Source organism: Monodelphis domestica, chromosome 5, assembly GCF_027887165.1.
Source record: "Monodelphis domestica isolate mMonDom1 chromosome 5, mMonDom1.pri, whole genome shotgun sequence".
In the NCBI taxonomy this organism is placed as follows: Eukaryota; Metazoa; Chordata; class Mammalia; order Didelphimorphia; family Didelphidae; genus Monodelphis; species Monodelphis domestica.
The window spans coordinates 103,405,325-103,420,003 of NC_077231.1; the positions used below are offsets into that span (position 1 = coordinate 103,405,325).

Here is a 14,679-nt window from a genome sequence, read left to right on the forward strand (position 1 = left end):
GTCTTTAGTCCAGACAGGCACCCAGAGACTGCCCCACCCTACTTCTGCCCCATGCCCCTGGGACTGCTGCTTAGGGTACTGGTGGCAGCCTGTCTCTCCTCCAGAATAGCCACAAACCAGGTGAGGAAGGAATCCCAGTGGGCTAAGCCCAAGAGGCAGATGGGGCTTCCCATTCCTACCCCCAGGCTCCCTTGGCTGCTAGTCCAAAACCCTGCCTAGGGAGTCTGTGTTCCTTCAGACATTTGGAGCTAGACAGGGTTTCCCTTTCCCATGGCCCCTTCTCAGAATTCCTGCAACTCTTCATCTGCCCCCCAACAACTGCGCTTTTACTTCTGTTCCATTTAGTATTGGCAGAGTGGTGACTGACATTGTGATAGTGAGCTGGGTTCCAAAACCACAGGCAGGAACTCGGACTTCCAGATCTACAGTTCTTTCCTCCAAATACTAGACCTGGGATTAATGGTAGATAGGAAGACCTGATTTCAATTCCTGCCTCAGGTACTTACTAGCTGTGTGGCCTTGGGCAAGTCACTTAACTTCTCTCTATCTCAGTCTCTTCACCTATAAAATAGGGATCATTATAGCCCTGATATCACAAGGCTGTTTTGAGTATCAACTGGGATAACCTTTGTAAAGGGCTTTGCAGCCCTTAAAAGCACTCTATAGATGCTATCATAACCATCATCCTCCATTTTTTCTCTATAACATCTCTTACATCTGTCCCCTGACTACTTAATATTTCTGAATTCTGCATTTATGCAAGCACCCTTGCATAATAACATAATAACAAAGCCAGGACTAAAACCCTTTACCACCTAGCCCATCTTTCCAGGCTGGTTCAATACTCCTCCCTTATTCAGCCAAATGAGTTCCTTACTATTCCTTATAAAAGGCACTCCTACCTCCTTGCCTTTGTCCTGACTTTTCCCCAAGCCTGGAATTCAGTCTCTCAGCACTTTCACCAGTTAGAATCCATAGCTCCCTTTCAAGTCTTAATTCAGAAGCCCCCTGACCTGACCCCCACCCTTAGTTGTTTCTAATCTCCCCAGCACTGAAATTATTTTGTATTTCTTTTTTTTTTTAATAAACCCTTACCTTCCATCTTAGAATCAATACTGTGTATTAGTTCTGAGGCAGAAGAGTGGTAAGGGCTAGGCAATGGGGGTTAAGTGACTTGCCCAGGGTCACACAGCTGGGAAATGTATGAGATCACATCTGAACCCAGGACTTCCTGCCTCTGGACCTGGCTCTCAATCCACTGAGCCACCCAGCTGCTCCCTGTATTTCTTAGAATATTTGTATTGAGTCACCAGGGTATCTTTCCAGCAGATTGTAACCTTAGTGAGGGCAGGGGCTCTTTCCTTTTTGTCTCTGACCTGAGCCCCTGGCAGAATGCCTTGGAATAGAGTAGATCCTTAATAAATGCTGATTGAATAAATGGAAGGATTTTGAGAATTCCATTAAGGCATCTTAAAGGATCTTAACCTGAAGTTTGGGAACTTAAAAGAAAGCTGTTAATCGTATTTCCAATTTTCTTGTTCTTTATTTGGAGCCTTTGTAAACATGGTTCTGAGAAAGCTCTTCCATGGACTGCTCAGGAGTTCAAGGACGTAGAAAATGAGGAAGAACCTCGGCTATCCGAGTCAGCTCAGGAGTTAACCTCCTCTGCTTCCCTCCTTGTTGGTTAGTGCTCCCTCCTCTTCAGCCATGATTTCATTTGTGTTCCTGTTGTCACACCACTCCCAAGTAGAATGTAATCTCCTTAAGGGGAGGCACTAATTATTTGTTTTCCCTTAGCCCTGTCAGAGCCTCTGCCAGTAAGAGTATAATCAATTATTGCTGCATCGAGTAGAGGTTCTTCCCAGCGGCTGGGGCACCCTGGGGATTGTAGCCTGGTCCCTACAGCAGGTATTTAATGATGTCTCATTAGTGAACCTGAAACACTGTTACATGGCAGCAAAAAGTGGGGAAGCTGTTGCTGACAAAGCTTGGACCACCCCCTCCCCCTCTGGTAGACTTCTAGTGCCCATCATTCTGGATCCAGGAAGGAAAGGTTGGGATGCCCTGCTCAGATGCCTGAGACTCTCAGGGAGGAGGTACCAGCAGGAGCTAGATCAAAAGCACTCCCACAGGACCCACTGCTGCCCCCTGTGTTTTCTAAGGATCCTTAAGGGGAGGGGAGATGGCAAGCCTCACCTGCAGAGGAGAATGTCTTCCTGCTAGATCACATTTAGCTCTGGGAAGGACCACAGAGGTCAGCTAGCCCAGCCTCTTTGTTCTACAGATGAGGAAAGCAAAGCTCAGAAAAGTTGATTGACTTGTCCAAAGTAACACAACTAGGAGAGATCTGTGGGAACTGATGCAGAGTGAAATAAGCAGAACTGGGAGAACATGGTACATAGTAACAGCAATATTGGACGATGATTCTGTGTGAAAATTTGGATATTCTCAGCAATGCAATGATCCGGGACAATCCTGAAAGACTTGGGATGGGGAGCACTATCCCCCTCCAGAGAAAGAACTGCTGGAGTCGTCTTTCACATCAGTGCATCCTTGGTCTTATTTTGGGGTTTGGGCTATGTACGACATTGCTCTTACAACAATGACCAACATGGAAATGGGGTTTGACAATAAAACAATGAAAAAACAAAAAACCCCAAAGTAACCCAGCTAGTTAGAGACCAAACAGAGGATTAGAATCCAAGTCTCTGCTCATAGTCTCTCTCTCTCAGATTCACACCCATTATCTCACAGGATATAAGAGCTTGGAAAGCTCTGGCCTAGAAGTCCCCTGAAGTCCCTTCCAACTCTGAATTTGTGATCCTATGATCTCTTATTTTGCAGGATTGGAAATGATGTGTCTGTCCAGTGATATGAACTCAGTAAGGAACCAGGCCAGGACTCAAACCTTTTACAAACTGACTCCAGCCTGTCTTCCCAGATTTGTTTCAAATTATTCAAATTATTTCTCCCATTTTATATTTTAGCTAAACTGGTCTTCCTGTTTTCTGAGCAATGCATTCCATCTTCTACCACCAGCCTTTGCCCAGGCTGTTCCTCATGCCTGTAATGCTCTCCTTCACTTTCTAATCCCTACCTCCCTTCAATACACAGTCCAGTACATCTGATATCTCTCTCTCTCCCTCCACTCAAGTCTCTCCTATCACAAACTGTGAATGCTTCTCAACCACTGAAATAACTGTATTTTAAAAATTATTTGTACTGATTTGTGATATTATTGTATATATACTCAATAGAATGTAAGCTTTTTTTTTAAAAACCCTTATCTTAGAGTCAATACTGTGTATTGGTTCCAAGGTAGAAGAGTGGTAAGGGCTAGGCAATGGGGGTCAAGTGACTTGCCCAGGGTCACACAGCTAGGAAGTGTCTAAGGCCACATTTGAACCGAGGACCTCCTGTCTCTAAATCCACTGAACCACCAAGCTGCCCCCAGAATGTATGCTTCTTAAGGCCAGGAACTGTTTCCTTTTTATCTTTGTGTCTCCAACATCTAGCAGGGTACCTGGCACAAAGAAGGCACTTAAGAAGTGCTCAAGAATTAATGAGTGAATGAAACTCTTCTTCTCTAGTTCCCACTCCAGGGCTCTCTCCAGTCTGCCACAATCCTAACATATCTGTAGCCATGGATGATCTCTTGAGATTCCTTCCTCCTCTCAATCCCAGAACCTTTGAAGAGGGCATGATTAATTCTGTCCTTTAATGGGCAGCTCAAGGTAGAACTTCATTTCCCATGTTCCAAATTAAGAGGCAGAATTATTTCATCTGGAGTTTAGTGTTGTTGCCCACCATCCCACCCCTTCCAATGTAAGGTTGTAGAACTCGGAACCATTCAGTTCATTCATTGACTCTGCTAAAGTGCATATCCATACATGTCAGTTCCCTACTCAATAAACTCCAGAGGCACCATATTGCCTCCAAGAGCAAGTACAAAATGCTTTGTTGGTCATTCAGAGCCCTTAATGGCTTAGCTCCCTCCTGCCTTTCCAGTAGTCTTATATCTTACTCCTCAACATGTCCTCTTTGATTTAGGGACACTGGCCTCCTAGTGGTTCCAGGAATAAGACCCTCTGTCTCTGGGCATTCTTTGGCTGTCCCCCATGCCCAAAACATCCTCTCTCTTCTGCTCTAACCACTGAGATTTTTGGCTTCCTTTAAGTCCCAACTAAAATCTTACCTTCTACCAGAAGCCTTTCCCAGCCCCTCTTCATTCTAGTGTCTTCTTTCTATTAATTATTTCCTAGTTATCCTGTGTCAGGGCAGCCAGGTGGCATAGTGGATAGAACATCAGGTCTGGAGTCAAGAAGACTCATCTTCCTGAGTTCAAATCTGGTCTCAGACATGACCTAGCTATGTGACCCTGGGCAAATCCCTTAACCCTATTTGCCTCAGTTTCCTTGTCTGTCAAATGAGTTGGAGAAGGAAATGGCAAACTATTCCAGGATCTTTGCCAAGAAAATTCCAAATGAAGTCATGAAGAGTCAGACATGACTGAAATGACTCAACCACAGAAAAGTATCCTGTATACAGCTTGTTTATATATATGTGCTTGCTTGTCTCTCCCATTAGATAATGAGCTCCTTCCCAGTGCTTGGCACATAGTAGGCACTTCCAAATGTTTATCAATTGCTTGAAAAGGATTAGAGCTGCCAGCCAATTTTAAATATAGTGGAGAGAGCTCTAGATCTGGAGTTGGGAGACTTTAGTTTGAATCCTCAAGCTCTATTTGTTTGCCTTAGAGTAAGTCGTTCACTCTCTCCAGCTCAGTTTTCTCATCTGTAAAATGAAGGGACTGGACTTGATGGGCTTGAGTCAAGATCTAGCCCTTTCTCACTCTATGATCCTGGAATACATTTAGAATGTCCCTAAGATTATGGAGAGAAAGAAAGAAGAGAAAATGGCTGTTTCTTTCTCTTCTTTCCAGAAGTAGGAGATTCTGGGTATCACACACTGTCAGACTAGGTTCATCTGCTTTTTCTTCTCTCTCCTTTTTTTTTTTTGTGGTCACAAAGATGATTCCTTGAATTGGGGAGGAAGGAGGGAATAAATTTGGAAACAAAGGTGATCAGAATTCCAAAACCTTTCATAAAAATGAAAATTTTAAAAAGATTGTGAGGTAGATCTCCAAAAGGGCATCATGTTTTTAAGCCCCTCAGCAGCATCTGTTAGTATTCTTGTTTGTATGTTAATTATAAATGAGCCTTATTTCTTACATGAAAGAGATCTGACAGGATTGCTCTTTGTCAACATTTTCCTTCGCATTGTTAGTTCTCTGTCCTCAAATGGAAGAAGCAGGTTTAAAAAAAAAAAAAACCTCTCTAAAATGTAGATGGGCTATTTCCTCTCTCTGGGCCTCAGTTTCCTCATCTGTAAAATAGGAGAGTCAACTAAATGACCTCCAAAGCAGATTGGCCCTTCCCACAACAAATGCCAACCAGTCAAGGTTTGTCTGTTTTGGGCTGGAGTTGCTATCAGACTGTCAGCTGGGGATAATAAGATGACTCACCAGGACTGAACAAGGGGAAGTGATTTCCACCTTGATGTTGGCTTTCTAGCAGCAGTCCAGACTGCTCCTGGAGGCTGTCCTCACTGTCTCAGGAGGAGTTCAGAGGCCCGTTAAAAATGGATTGTCGGGGGCAGCTGGGTAGCTCAGTGGATTGAGAACCAGACCTAGAGATGGGAGGTCCTAGGTTCAAATCTGACCTCAGCCACTTCCTAGCTGTGTGACCCTGGGCAAGTCACTTGACCCCCATTGCCTAGCCCTTACCATTCTTCTGCCTTGGAGCCAATACACAGTATTGACTCCAAGACGGAAGGTAAGGGTTTTATAAAAAAAAAAATGGATTGTCATGCCAATCTGGCTTGGCCTTTGACTTGAGTAGGAATGGAGTGTGATGAGAGCTCTTAACAAAGGAAGAGAAGTTGGGACCATCAGGAAAAGGGCAGGAATTCAGTTCCCCCAACAGATATACAAAGGGTTGAGTAACTGACTGGCAAACAAGCATTTATGAAGCACATCCTATGTGCCAGGCACTGTGCTAAGTTCTGGGGCTCCACAAAAAGGCAAAAGCCCATCTGTACCATCAGGGACCTCACGGTATAATGGGGGAGACAGCACACAAACATCTCTGTTCAGACAATCTAGAGACAGGATAAGTTGGAAATAATCAACAAGTGGAAAAGACTAAAACTTAACAGAGTTTGGGAATGCCTTCTTGAAGACTTGGAAGAAGCCAGGGAAGTAGAAATGAAGAGGGGAGAACTTTCCAGGCTTGGAAGACTGGGGAGGGGAGCAGCCAGTGAAAACTGGTACCCAGAGCAAAGAGATGGAGGGTCTTGTGAAAGGCACAGATGCCAGAGGTATTTGGGTTTGGGGAGAAGAAAAGGAATAAGATGTGAGAAGGCAAGAGATGGGGAAAGGTAGAGTAAGCTAGAAGGGGCTTGAATGCCAACAGAGGAATTTCTATTAGGTCCCAGAAGTGATAGGGGGTCCCTGGAGTGTATCAATGGCCAGGTAACATGGTCAGACCTGGGCTTTGGGAAGATCAGCTTGCCAACTGAGTGGAAGATGGACAGGAGTTATTCCTGGTCCTCTTCCCTTCCAGATTGTCCTGGATTTACTCTGTGTATGTAGGGTTCTAAAAATTTTATTTTTCTACTTATTTATCATCAAAGCTCAGGAAAATAGAAACTCCCCAGGGAAGGGACTGTTTCATTTGTCTTCAGGACCTAAGTACCTGGCATACAGTAAGTGCTCAATAAATGCTTCCTTGAATTGAGTTTTCAAAGAGGATTCAAGATGCAGGGCTTTGAAAAATCTGCTTAGTTTACCTTTAGAGAAAGTCTTTTAAGGGTGTCTCTGAGAGCATCACCTTAGTCAGCCAGACTTGCCCAGACCTCTCTCCCTGCATGCCCCCAGGACTGGTGCTAACTGCTGACAGTGCGGGCTCCAGCAATGTCCTTTTGTTTTCCTGCACCTCGGGGATCATGGTGGGGCATGACTTCCCTAGTAACTGGTAGCCAACAGGACTTGATGCCAGACACCTCACATCACTGTGGCCCCAGAGAAGCCTAGAAGGTGCGACAGAGCCTTGACTTTTGGTGGTGTGTCTTGATTTGAGAGGAAGATTCCAGGGGTGTTGGGACTGGGCTGAGAGGAGAGGCAAGTCTGAGTTCAAGTCCTGACTGTTAGTTACTGTGCCTAGGAGAGGGTGGAGCTGAGGTGAGGTGATAGCTCTTTCAAGAGGTCTCCCCCCCCCCACACACACACACATTTTGGATTGAGTTTGGCTATATCTTGTGTTTCCTTGTTTCTGAACATGTTCTATTCCTCTCAGTTTCATGTAAGATCCTCAAAGGCAGGAGTTGACTTGCTTATGTCTTTGTCCCCTGTGCCTACCACAGTGCTTGACAAACAGTAGGGAGTTAATGTTTGCTATGGAATTTTCTGTGAACTCTTTAAATCCGTAGAATATAGTTTATTAGAACCAGACAGTAACCTCAGAATGAGCATGGAGTTCTCTGGAAATCAGTCTGCTAAAGTCTATGAATCACTCAGAATCATGTTTCTAAATGCATGGCAGGGAGGTGGGGGGAGAAGCTGGGTGGCTCAGTGGATTGAGAGCCAGGCCTAGAGAGAGGAGCTCCTGGGTTCAAATCTGGCCTCAGAGCCTTCCCCAGCTGTGTGACCCTGGGCAAGTCACTCCATCCCCATTGCCTAGCCCTTACCACTCTTCTGCCTTGGAACCAATACCCAGTATTGATTCTAAGATAGAATGTAAAGGTTAAATATATATATATATATATATATAATTATTATTATATATAATATGTTATTATACAGGTTATATATATGCACTGTCCTTTGAAGATATTGTAGGAATCCCTGAGATAACATATTCCTGGAACCTGTGGCTGGTGTCCCTTTGGGCCATCTCTGTGAGCAAGGTGGCATTCCCAGAGGACAATGGGTATGGCAGGTGCTCATCCTGTCCTCGATTTCCAGGGAGGAAGTCTTGGGGAGCTGAGACCTTGGATACTCTGTCCAGCAGCCCATCTTCCTTGATGGTCAGTGAGGAGCAATGTATAACCCTGAGCCCCATTTTCATCTTCCTGGCCAGTCCTATGGGCCTCATGTACTTAAATAAGCCACATTTTCCAGCCTGGCATTTGGTAGCCTTGTCTCCCTAATCTACCTTAGCCCCACCTTTCTTGCCTTGTCTTCCACTCATCCCTCCAGACTGGGCTTCCTGCACATTGTATTATATAGTGGAGAGAACAATAGATTTGAAGTCAGAAACCCTGCTCTGATCCTTTCTATGTGACCTTAGATAAGTCAATTCCTTTTCTGGGTCTGTTTCTTAATCTGTAAAATAAAGGAGGCTTGGCTAGATGATCTCAGAGGTTCTCTCTAACTTTAAAGATGAAATTGGGAGGGACTTAGGGAAGTTAGGTCTGATTTTATTAAACTGTCAATGATATAAATTGACATGGACACCATTTGTATTGTGAGAAGACAGCAATGTCCAGGCTCCAGGAGTCTTATAATGATGCTATGTTAAAAGAACTAAATCCCTTCCAGCCTTAAAGGCTCAAATGCAATTTATTTCAGCAAATATTAGGGCAGCTAGGTGGCTCAGTGGATATAGAGCCAGGCCTGGTCACAGGAGGTCCTGGGTTCTAATGTGACCTCAGATATTTCCTAGCTGTGTGACCCTAGGCAAGTCATTTAACCCCCATTGCCTAAATGCTTGTTGGTTTATTTTTCTATTTAAAAAAAAACTTGTTTCATAATCTAATTCTCTCCATTCCACCCTACTGTATGGCCAGCAGAGGCAAATTCTCTGGCCTTGAACTCAGAGGATCTGCGTTCAAATCCCACCCCTGACACTCACTGCCTAAGGTGACCTTGGTAAAGTCACATATCTGGAGCTGGAAGAGACCTTAGAGAGTCCTTCATGTTACAGATGAATAAACTGAGGCCCAAGAAGGTTGAGTACTTGACCATAGCTAGCAATAGGGCAGAAACTTCATTAAGAGGCTATTGAGTCTCACCCTCTCATTTTACAGAGGAAACAGAACTCCAAGGAGGAGGTGAATGAAGTGACTTGCCCAGATACCTTGGTGATATTTGAACCCTAATCCTTTCAACCCTATGTAACTCTGACCCCAAACTAGTCTGAGGAGGGAGAGAACAGTGGCAGGCAGTGCTGCCATTTACAAATATGATTTCATCAGCACCTCAGAACAGTTCTGGGAGGTGGGTACTGTTATTATCCCCATTTTACAATTAAAGATTGTAAAGGCTGAGATTAAGTGCCCAGGATCACACAGTTGCTGGGTAGTATCTGAGGCAGAATTGGAACTCAGGGCTTCCTGACTCAAGGTCCAGTGCTCCATTCCCTGGGCCACTTTTCTGGCTAAGTGCAGAACTTCAAATAGAATGATAGATCCTTGAGAAATAGAATGAATGAAAGAGAAAAAAGGTAAAACCCTGGAATCAGAGAGCTTACCTGGCTTCAAGGCCCATTTACCAGCTGTATGACCCTAGATAAGTCATTAAACATTAGTCTTCGAGTCTCAGCTGTTTCAGGTATGAAAAGGAGTTTTTGTGGGGCAGAGAGAGAGTGCTGGGTCTGCATGGAGACAGGGGGCTTGGGGTTCAGGGCCTGCATCCTTTATGTAATTTGCATGTGACACCTCCTCTGGATCCTCAGTTTTCCCATCTGCTGGACTAACATGATTGGTCAGCTCTCTTGCTGTCTGAAGCCTCTCCTTGCCTCTGTCATTGTCACTGGGGAGGGGTGGAGGGCAGGCACTGGATAGCACCACAGTCAGCTGGTGACTCTCACAGATACATCCTAGATGGGATTCCTAATCTTTTGGTGTCTTCCACAGGCCAGGGGGAAGGTGAAAGAAGAGTCACTGCTGGTGCTGAGTGAAAGCTTCCATTATTTTTAGTATCTGGTAGTAATTAAGGAGCCCAGAGAGAGAATTAGTGGAACTGGGCTATTTAATTAAAACTGAATGGCATGTAGAAGGAAGTCTCCAGTCTCCCTCCTCCCGCCTTCCCTGACTTTCTAGCAATGAGAACGCCAGACGAGAAGCGTTAGAACATGAGCATGGAGGGGGCCGACTTGGCACCCAAGGGCTTAGCAGCCCAGCGACTTCCAAGAATGGCTGCCAGCTCAGATTAGCCTCTCGTGGTGGGCGGTGCCCATCCAGGAAGGGGCAGGCAGAGACCAAGGTGACCTTCCCATCCCTTCCTGAGAATCTGAGCCTAGGACAGGGTGTCGTCCAGCCCAGCAGTGGGGGGATGTGTGTCTCCATCCTCTTCCCCAGAGCACAGAGAAGCTCTGGGCAGCCTGGGCAATGGCTCAGGAATGAAACAGAGCAGCAGGAGCTCTGGGAGGAGGGGGCTGGCTGTCAGGAGCCTGACACAACAGAGTGGAATGTCAGATGGTACCTATGGAGCCCAAGCACAGGGTAATTATCACTCCTGCACCGCAACTAGAGTAGGAGCAGAGAATAATTGATTTTTTAATACAAATATTTTACTGTTTAATTTAGCAGTGACACAGCTGATAGAATCTCACCAGTGAATGGCAGACTGCGGTCCTTGTGGTCCTGGAAGTGGGAGGGCAACAAGGACAGGATTTAGCCAGAGACCTCCCTTCTCCTAGTTTCATGATTGCCCACCCCATCTTGCCTTGGATGCCAACTTTGGACAAGATACTTCTCCCTGGGCTTCATTTTCTTCCTCTGTAAAATGAAGGAGTTGGGCCAGATGCCATCTGAGGTCCCTTCCAGGTCTAAAGCTTAGTTACTTAGATTCTAGAGCTGATAAAAACTGATTTGGCCCTTAAAGAGTAAGTGGGTCATGACTGGATATTGTGGAAGAAAAAAGAAATATCAGATACAGGTCACAGCATGAGCAAAGGCCTGGAAGTAGGAATAAGTAACCCCTGTTTGGGGGACAATGAAGAAACCTGCCTGGTTGAAGTGAAGGGGTTTGCAGAGTGAGAACAGTAGGGCAAAAGATTGGAAAAGGGAACTAAAGAGATTGCAAAGGGCCTTGAATGCCAACATGAGAATCTAGACTTGATCCAGTAAGTGAAATTCCTAAGTGCTTTGATTTGAAATTGACATAGGATGGGACACCTGAAAACCAAGATATTGAGACCAACTAGGATTGTTATTCTGAGATGCCACAGGAGGGTGGTGGGATACAGACAAGGTTCAGCCCAGCTTAATGGTCATGGAACTGTATGGAGGATGGAAATCAGTTTTCTCTTTGCCTCCCTATTAGTGTTAACATTTCCTCTCTCTGTAATTTCTCCTTGGGATGAATGAAACAGCTCTGAGTTTCCCTTCTAAGATGCATTACCCTCACCTGCTCAATCAGTAACCAAACATTAAGTCCCTGCCGCAAGCCAGGCAGTGAGGGTACAAATACAAAAAAAAAAAAGAAAGCATGTCTGCCCTCAAGGAGTTTGCATTCTATTCTGCTGGAACAGCATAGAAACAGAGAATTTAATTTAGTAAGATCAGTGCGATTTGGAGAATGCTGGAGAAGGCAACATATGAACATAAAAGTAAATACAGAATATACACAATGTTTTTCAAAGTCCTTTTGAGGGGCAGGGTGAGTATTGAAATTGTATCCAGATGGGAAAATCTTAGGCAGCAAAGATGCCATTGATCAAAGGGGAAAGGGCTGAACAATTTGTGCTATATTTGTATCTAATGGAATATTGCTGTACTGGAACATTAAGCTGGCATGTTCCAAACTCCTGAGATTCTAGGGAAGATTTGTATGAACTGATGCAAAAGGAAAACAAGCTGAAACAGGAAAATAATACATCCAATGACAAAGGAGAAAACCAAAGCTCTGGTTAATGGCAGTGCCCAAACCTGAATCCCAGTAGACTATTTCGTGAAACATGCCTCTCTTTTCAGAGGAGAGAGGTGTTATACCATAAGCATTTGGTAATTACAAAGGTGTTATCCCATAGTCACAACAGTCATTTGAGGCAGGCTCTAAGAGTTATTCTGTCCCCATTTTACAGATAAGGAAACTGAGGTTGTACAGGTGAAGTCCATTCAGATTTGCCCAGGGTCACGAAGCTATTAAGTCTTGAGATTTGAACTTAAGATATCGCCTGAGTCAAATTCAGCACTTGCCAACATATCAAATAAGATAATATCTGGAAAGTGTTTTACAAATCTTCAGAAGCAACATAAATGTGAGGTATTAGCTGTCACTACCACAGTGAAGTATAGTCACAGGTAGAGTTTGCCTCTTTTGAGCCTCCACCCAGCCCAAGCTGGGCTGTCCCTGCTGCTGAGTTGGGGCATGCTCCTAGGCACAGGGAAGCCACTATCAGTTAGGAAATAAGCCTTGATTTGGCCCCTCCTGTTTGTGGCTATTGTTAACTATTGTCCCCACCTTCTAGGTCATTGCAGTGGTCATGGACCTTTTCACAGATGGGGACATCTTCCAGGACATTGTCAATGCTGCCTACAAGAGACGAGTCCCAGTATATATAATTCTGGATGAGGCAGGCGTCAAATTCTTTTTAGAAATGTGTCGGACCTTGGAGCTCAATGATTTCCGAATCCGGGTATGGGCTAAGCCTTCAAGGGGAGGGTGGGGAAAGGCCTGAACTTGGGGGGGGGTAGAGGTAATGGAGGGGGTGGCTTCTTCCTCCTCCTTTTTCTGCTCTCCACTCGGCAATGAGCTTACCTTAGCATCCAAAGGAAATAAAAAACATGTCCCTAATTTTCCCCTGACCTCCATTCTGTAGGAGGGAAGGAGGATTTCCCAGGTCTTGGTTCTTATCCAGACCACTGTCAGGTAAGCTTTTGCTTGGTGCTTGTCAGCCCTGGGTCATCACCAATAGGTGGGGAAGCCAGTGTCCTGGGTGGTCCTTTGAATGATAATGCCCTTTAAGAGTGATATATCATTGGACCCTCACAACAACTCTGTAGGATGGGTACTATGATTATTCCCATTTTACAGAAGAAGTTAAACATCTTGCCATCAAGTAACTCAGTAAGGCTATGAGGTAGGATTCAAACCTGAGTCCTCATGATTCCAGGCTAAAAGCACTCAGGAGGAGTCAGGGGAGCTGTCTGGTCCAGCTCTTATCTACATGTTTCCTTCTCTGTTCACCTGGTTCCTACCAGCCTTTACAAAGAGATACCCAACTTATGGGGTGAGAGCCAGCCTCACTGCTCTCTGCTGGGCACAAGGGCTGACCATTCTACTTATAATGAGGATCCAAGAAAAGGATTGTAGTCATATATGGAGAGGATTTCAAACCATCTGAGCCCTGGATGGCCAAGAGACTGCAGAGCAGGGAGAACTCACTTTCACCATTTTTCACCCACCCCAATACCCATCCTAAGCCTACCAGGTCAAGGGACCTGCTTAATTCCTTTCTCCTCTTCCACCAGAACATCCGAACCCGCTGTGTGACTGGTGTTGGGTTCTACACACCTACTGGAAAAGTCAAAGGAACTCTGTCCTCCCGATTCCTAATGGTAGATGGTGACAAAGTAGCTACAGGGTCTTACAGGTGAGTGGGCCTGAGGCAGAGGTGGGCAGCTGGAGTGTGGTACCACCGCCTACTTCAGTCCTTTTCGTCTGATGTCCTTTGAGCTTTGGGAAATGAAGTTGAAGGTGGTTTGGGAAGAATCCAAAGTAATGGGGATAGGGAGAGGGGTGGTTCATGGGTTGAGGACATACAGAGGGGCCAGAAGGATTAAGAGAGCATTGCTTTTTCTTATAGATTTACTTGGAAATCTTCCCATGTGGACAGAAATCTGCTCCTGGTATTGACAGGACAATATGCAGAGCCATTTGATGTTGAGTTCCGAGAACTTTACGCCATCTCAGAGGAAGTGGACCTGTACCGGGAGCTGGGCCTGACAGGCCTCAAATACTCTTCCACAGTGGCCCGTAAAATGATCAATCCAAAGTATGCCCTGGTAGTGGGCAGCCGACAACCCCCTGGGGAGATGATGCGCTGGGCAGCTCGTCAGAAGCAGGAGGCTGGAGGAGGCAAGGATGAGCCAGAGGAGGGAGGCCGAGAAGGCTCCGAGTCTGCCCGGCGCCTTGACAGCTTTCTCCATGACCTGGTCACACTGGATCAGGTGCTGCCTATGATGGACCTTCCATCCGTGGAAGGATTGGACTGGAAAGGTGGCAAGGGGAGTGCCCCAGGGCGCCCAGAACCAAAGCTCAAGGGCAAAGAGCCTTCTGGCCGAGCCGGGAAGAGTGAGGCTACCAATGGAGCACCCGTCCCCAGCAAAGAAGGCAGACGCCTGGGCACCAAGTTCAGCTGGAGATCTAAGCGTGCTCCCACCAGTGGCATGATCAGCTCTCTCTCCAGTGAGACCTTCTCTGAAGGGGAGTTTGTGGTAGTAAGAAGGCCAGTCATGGACCCAAGTTCCCAAAGCTCCAATGGTGGTGTCCACAGCAATGGCAACGTTTCAGGTGGGGATCCTATCCCAACTCTTTCCTCTACCTTCCACTTCCCCTCCTCTCCATCTGACCTCTTCCCTGGCCCTTTCCCCAGCGAGTGTATAACACACACTTTTGGAAGGCATTTTTTAGAAATTATCTTTATTGGTATCTTTTGTTTTTATATCACCTTC

General features: G+C 45.6%; 1 protein-coding gene across 1 annotated transcript in view; it reads left to right on the plus strand.

Moving 5' to 3' along the window:
* FAM83F (family with sequence similarity 83 member F) overlaps window positions 1-14,679 on the plus strand; it is a 38,579-nt gene that overhangs the window by 11,181 nt on the left and 12,719 nt on the right. The window contains exons 2-4 of the mRNA XM_056798977.1: window positions 12,474-12,641; window positions 13,477-13,598; window positions 13,812-14,518. Of these exons, the coding sequence (XP_056654955.1) occupies window positions 12,474-12,641; window positions 13,477-13,598; window positions 13,812-14,518 (997 nt within the window). The remainder of the gene's footprint in view (window positions 1-12,473; window positions 12,642-13,476; window positions 13,599-13,811; window positions 14,519-14,679) is intronic.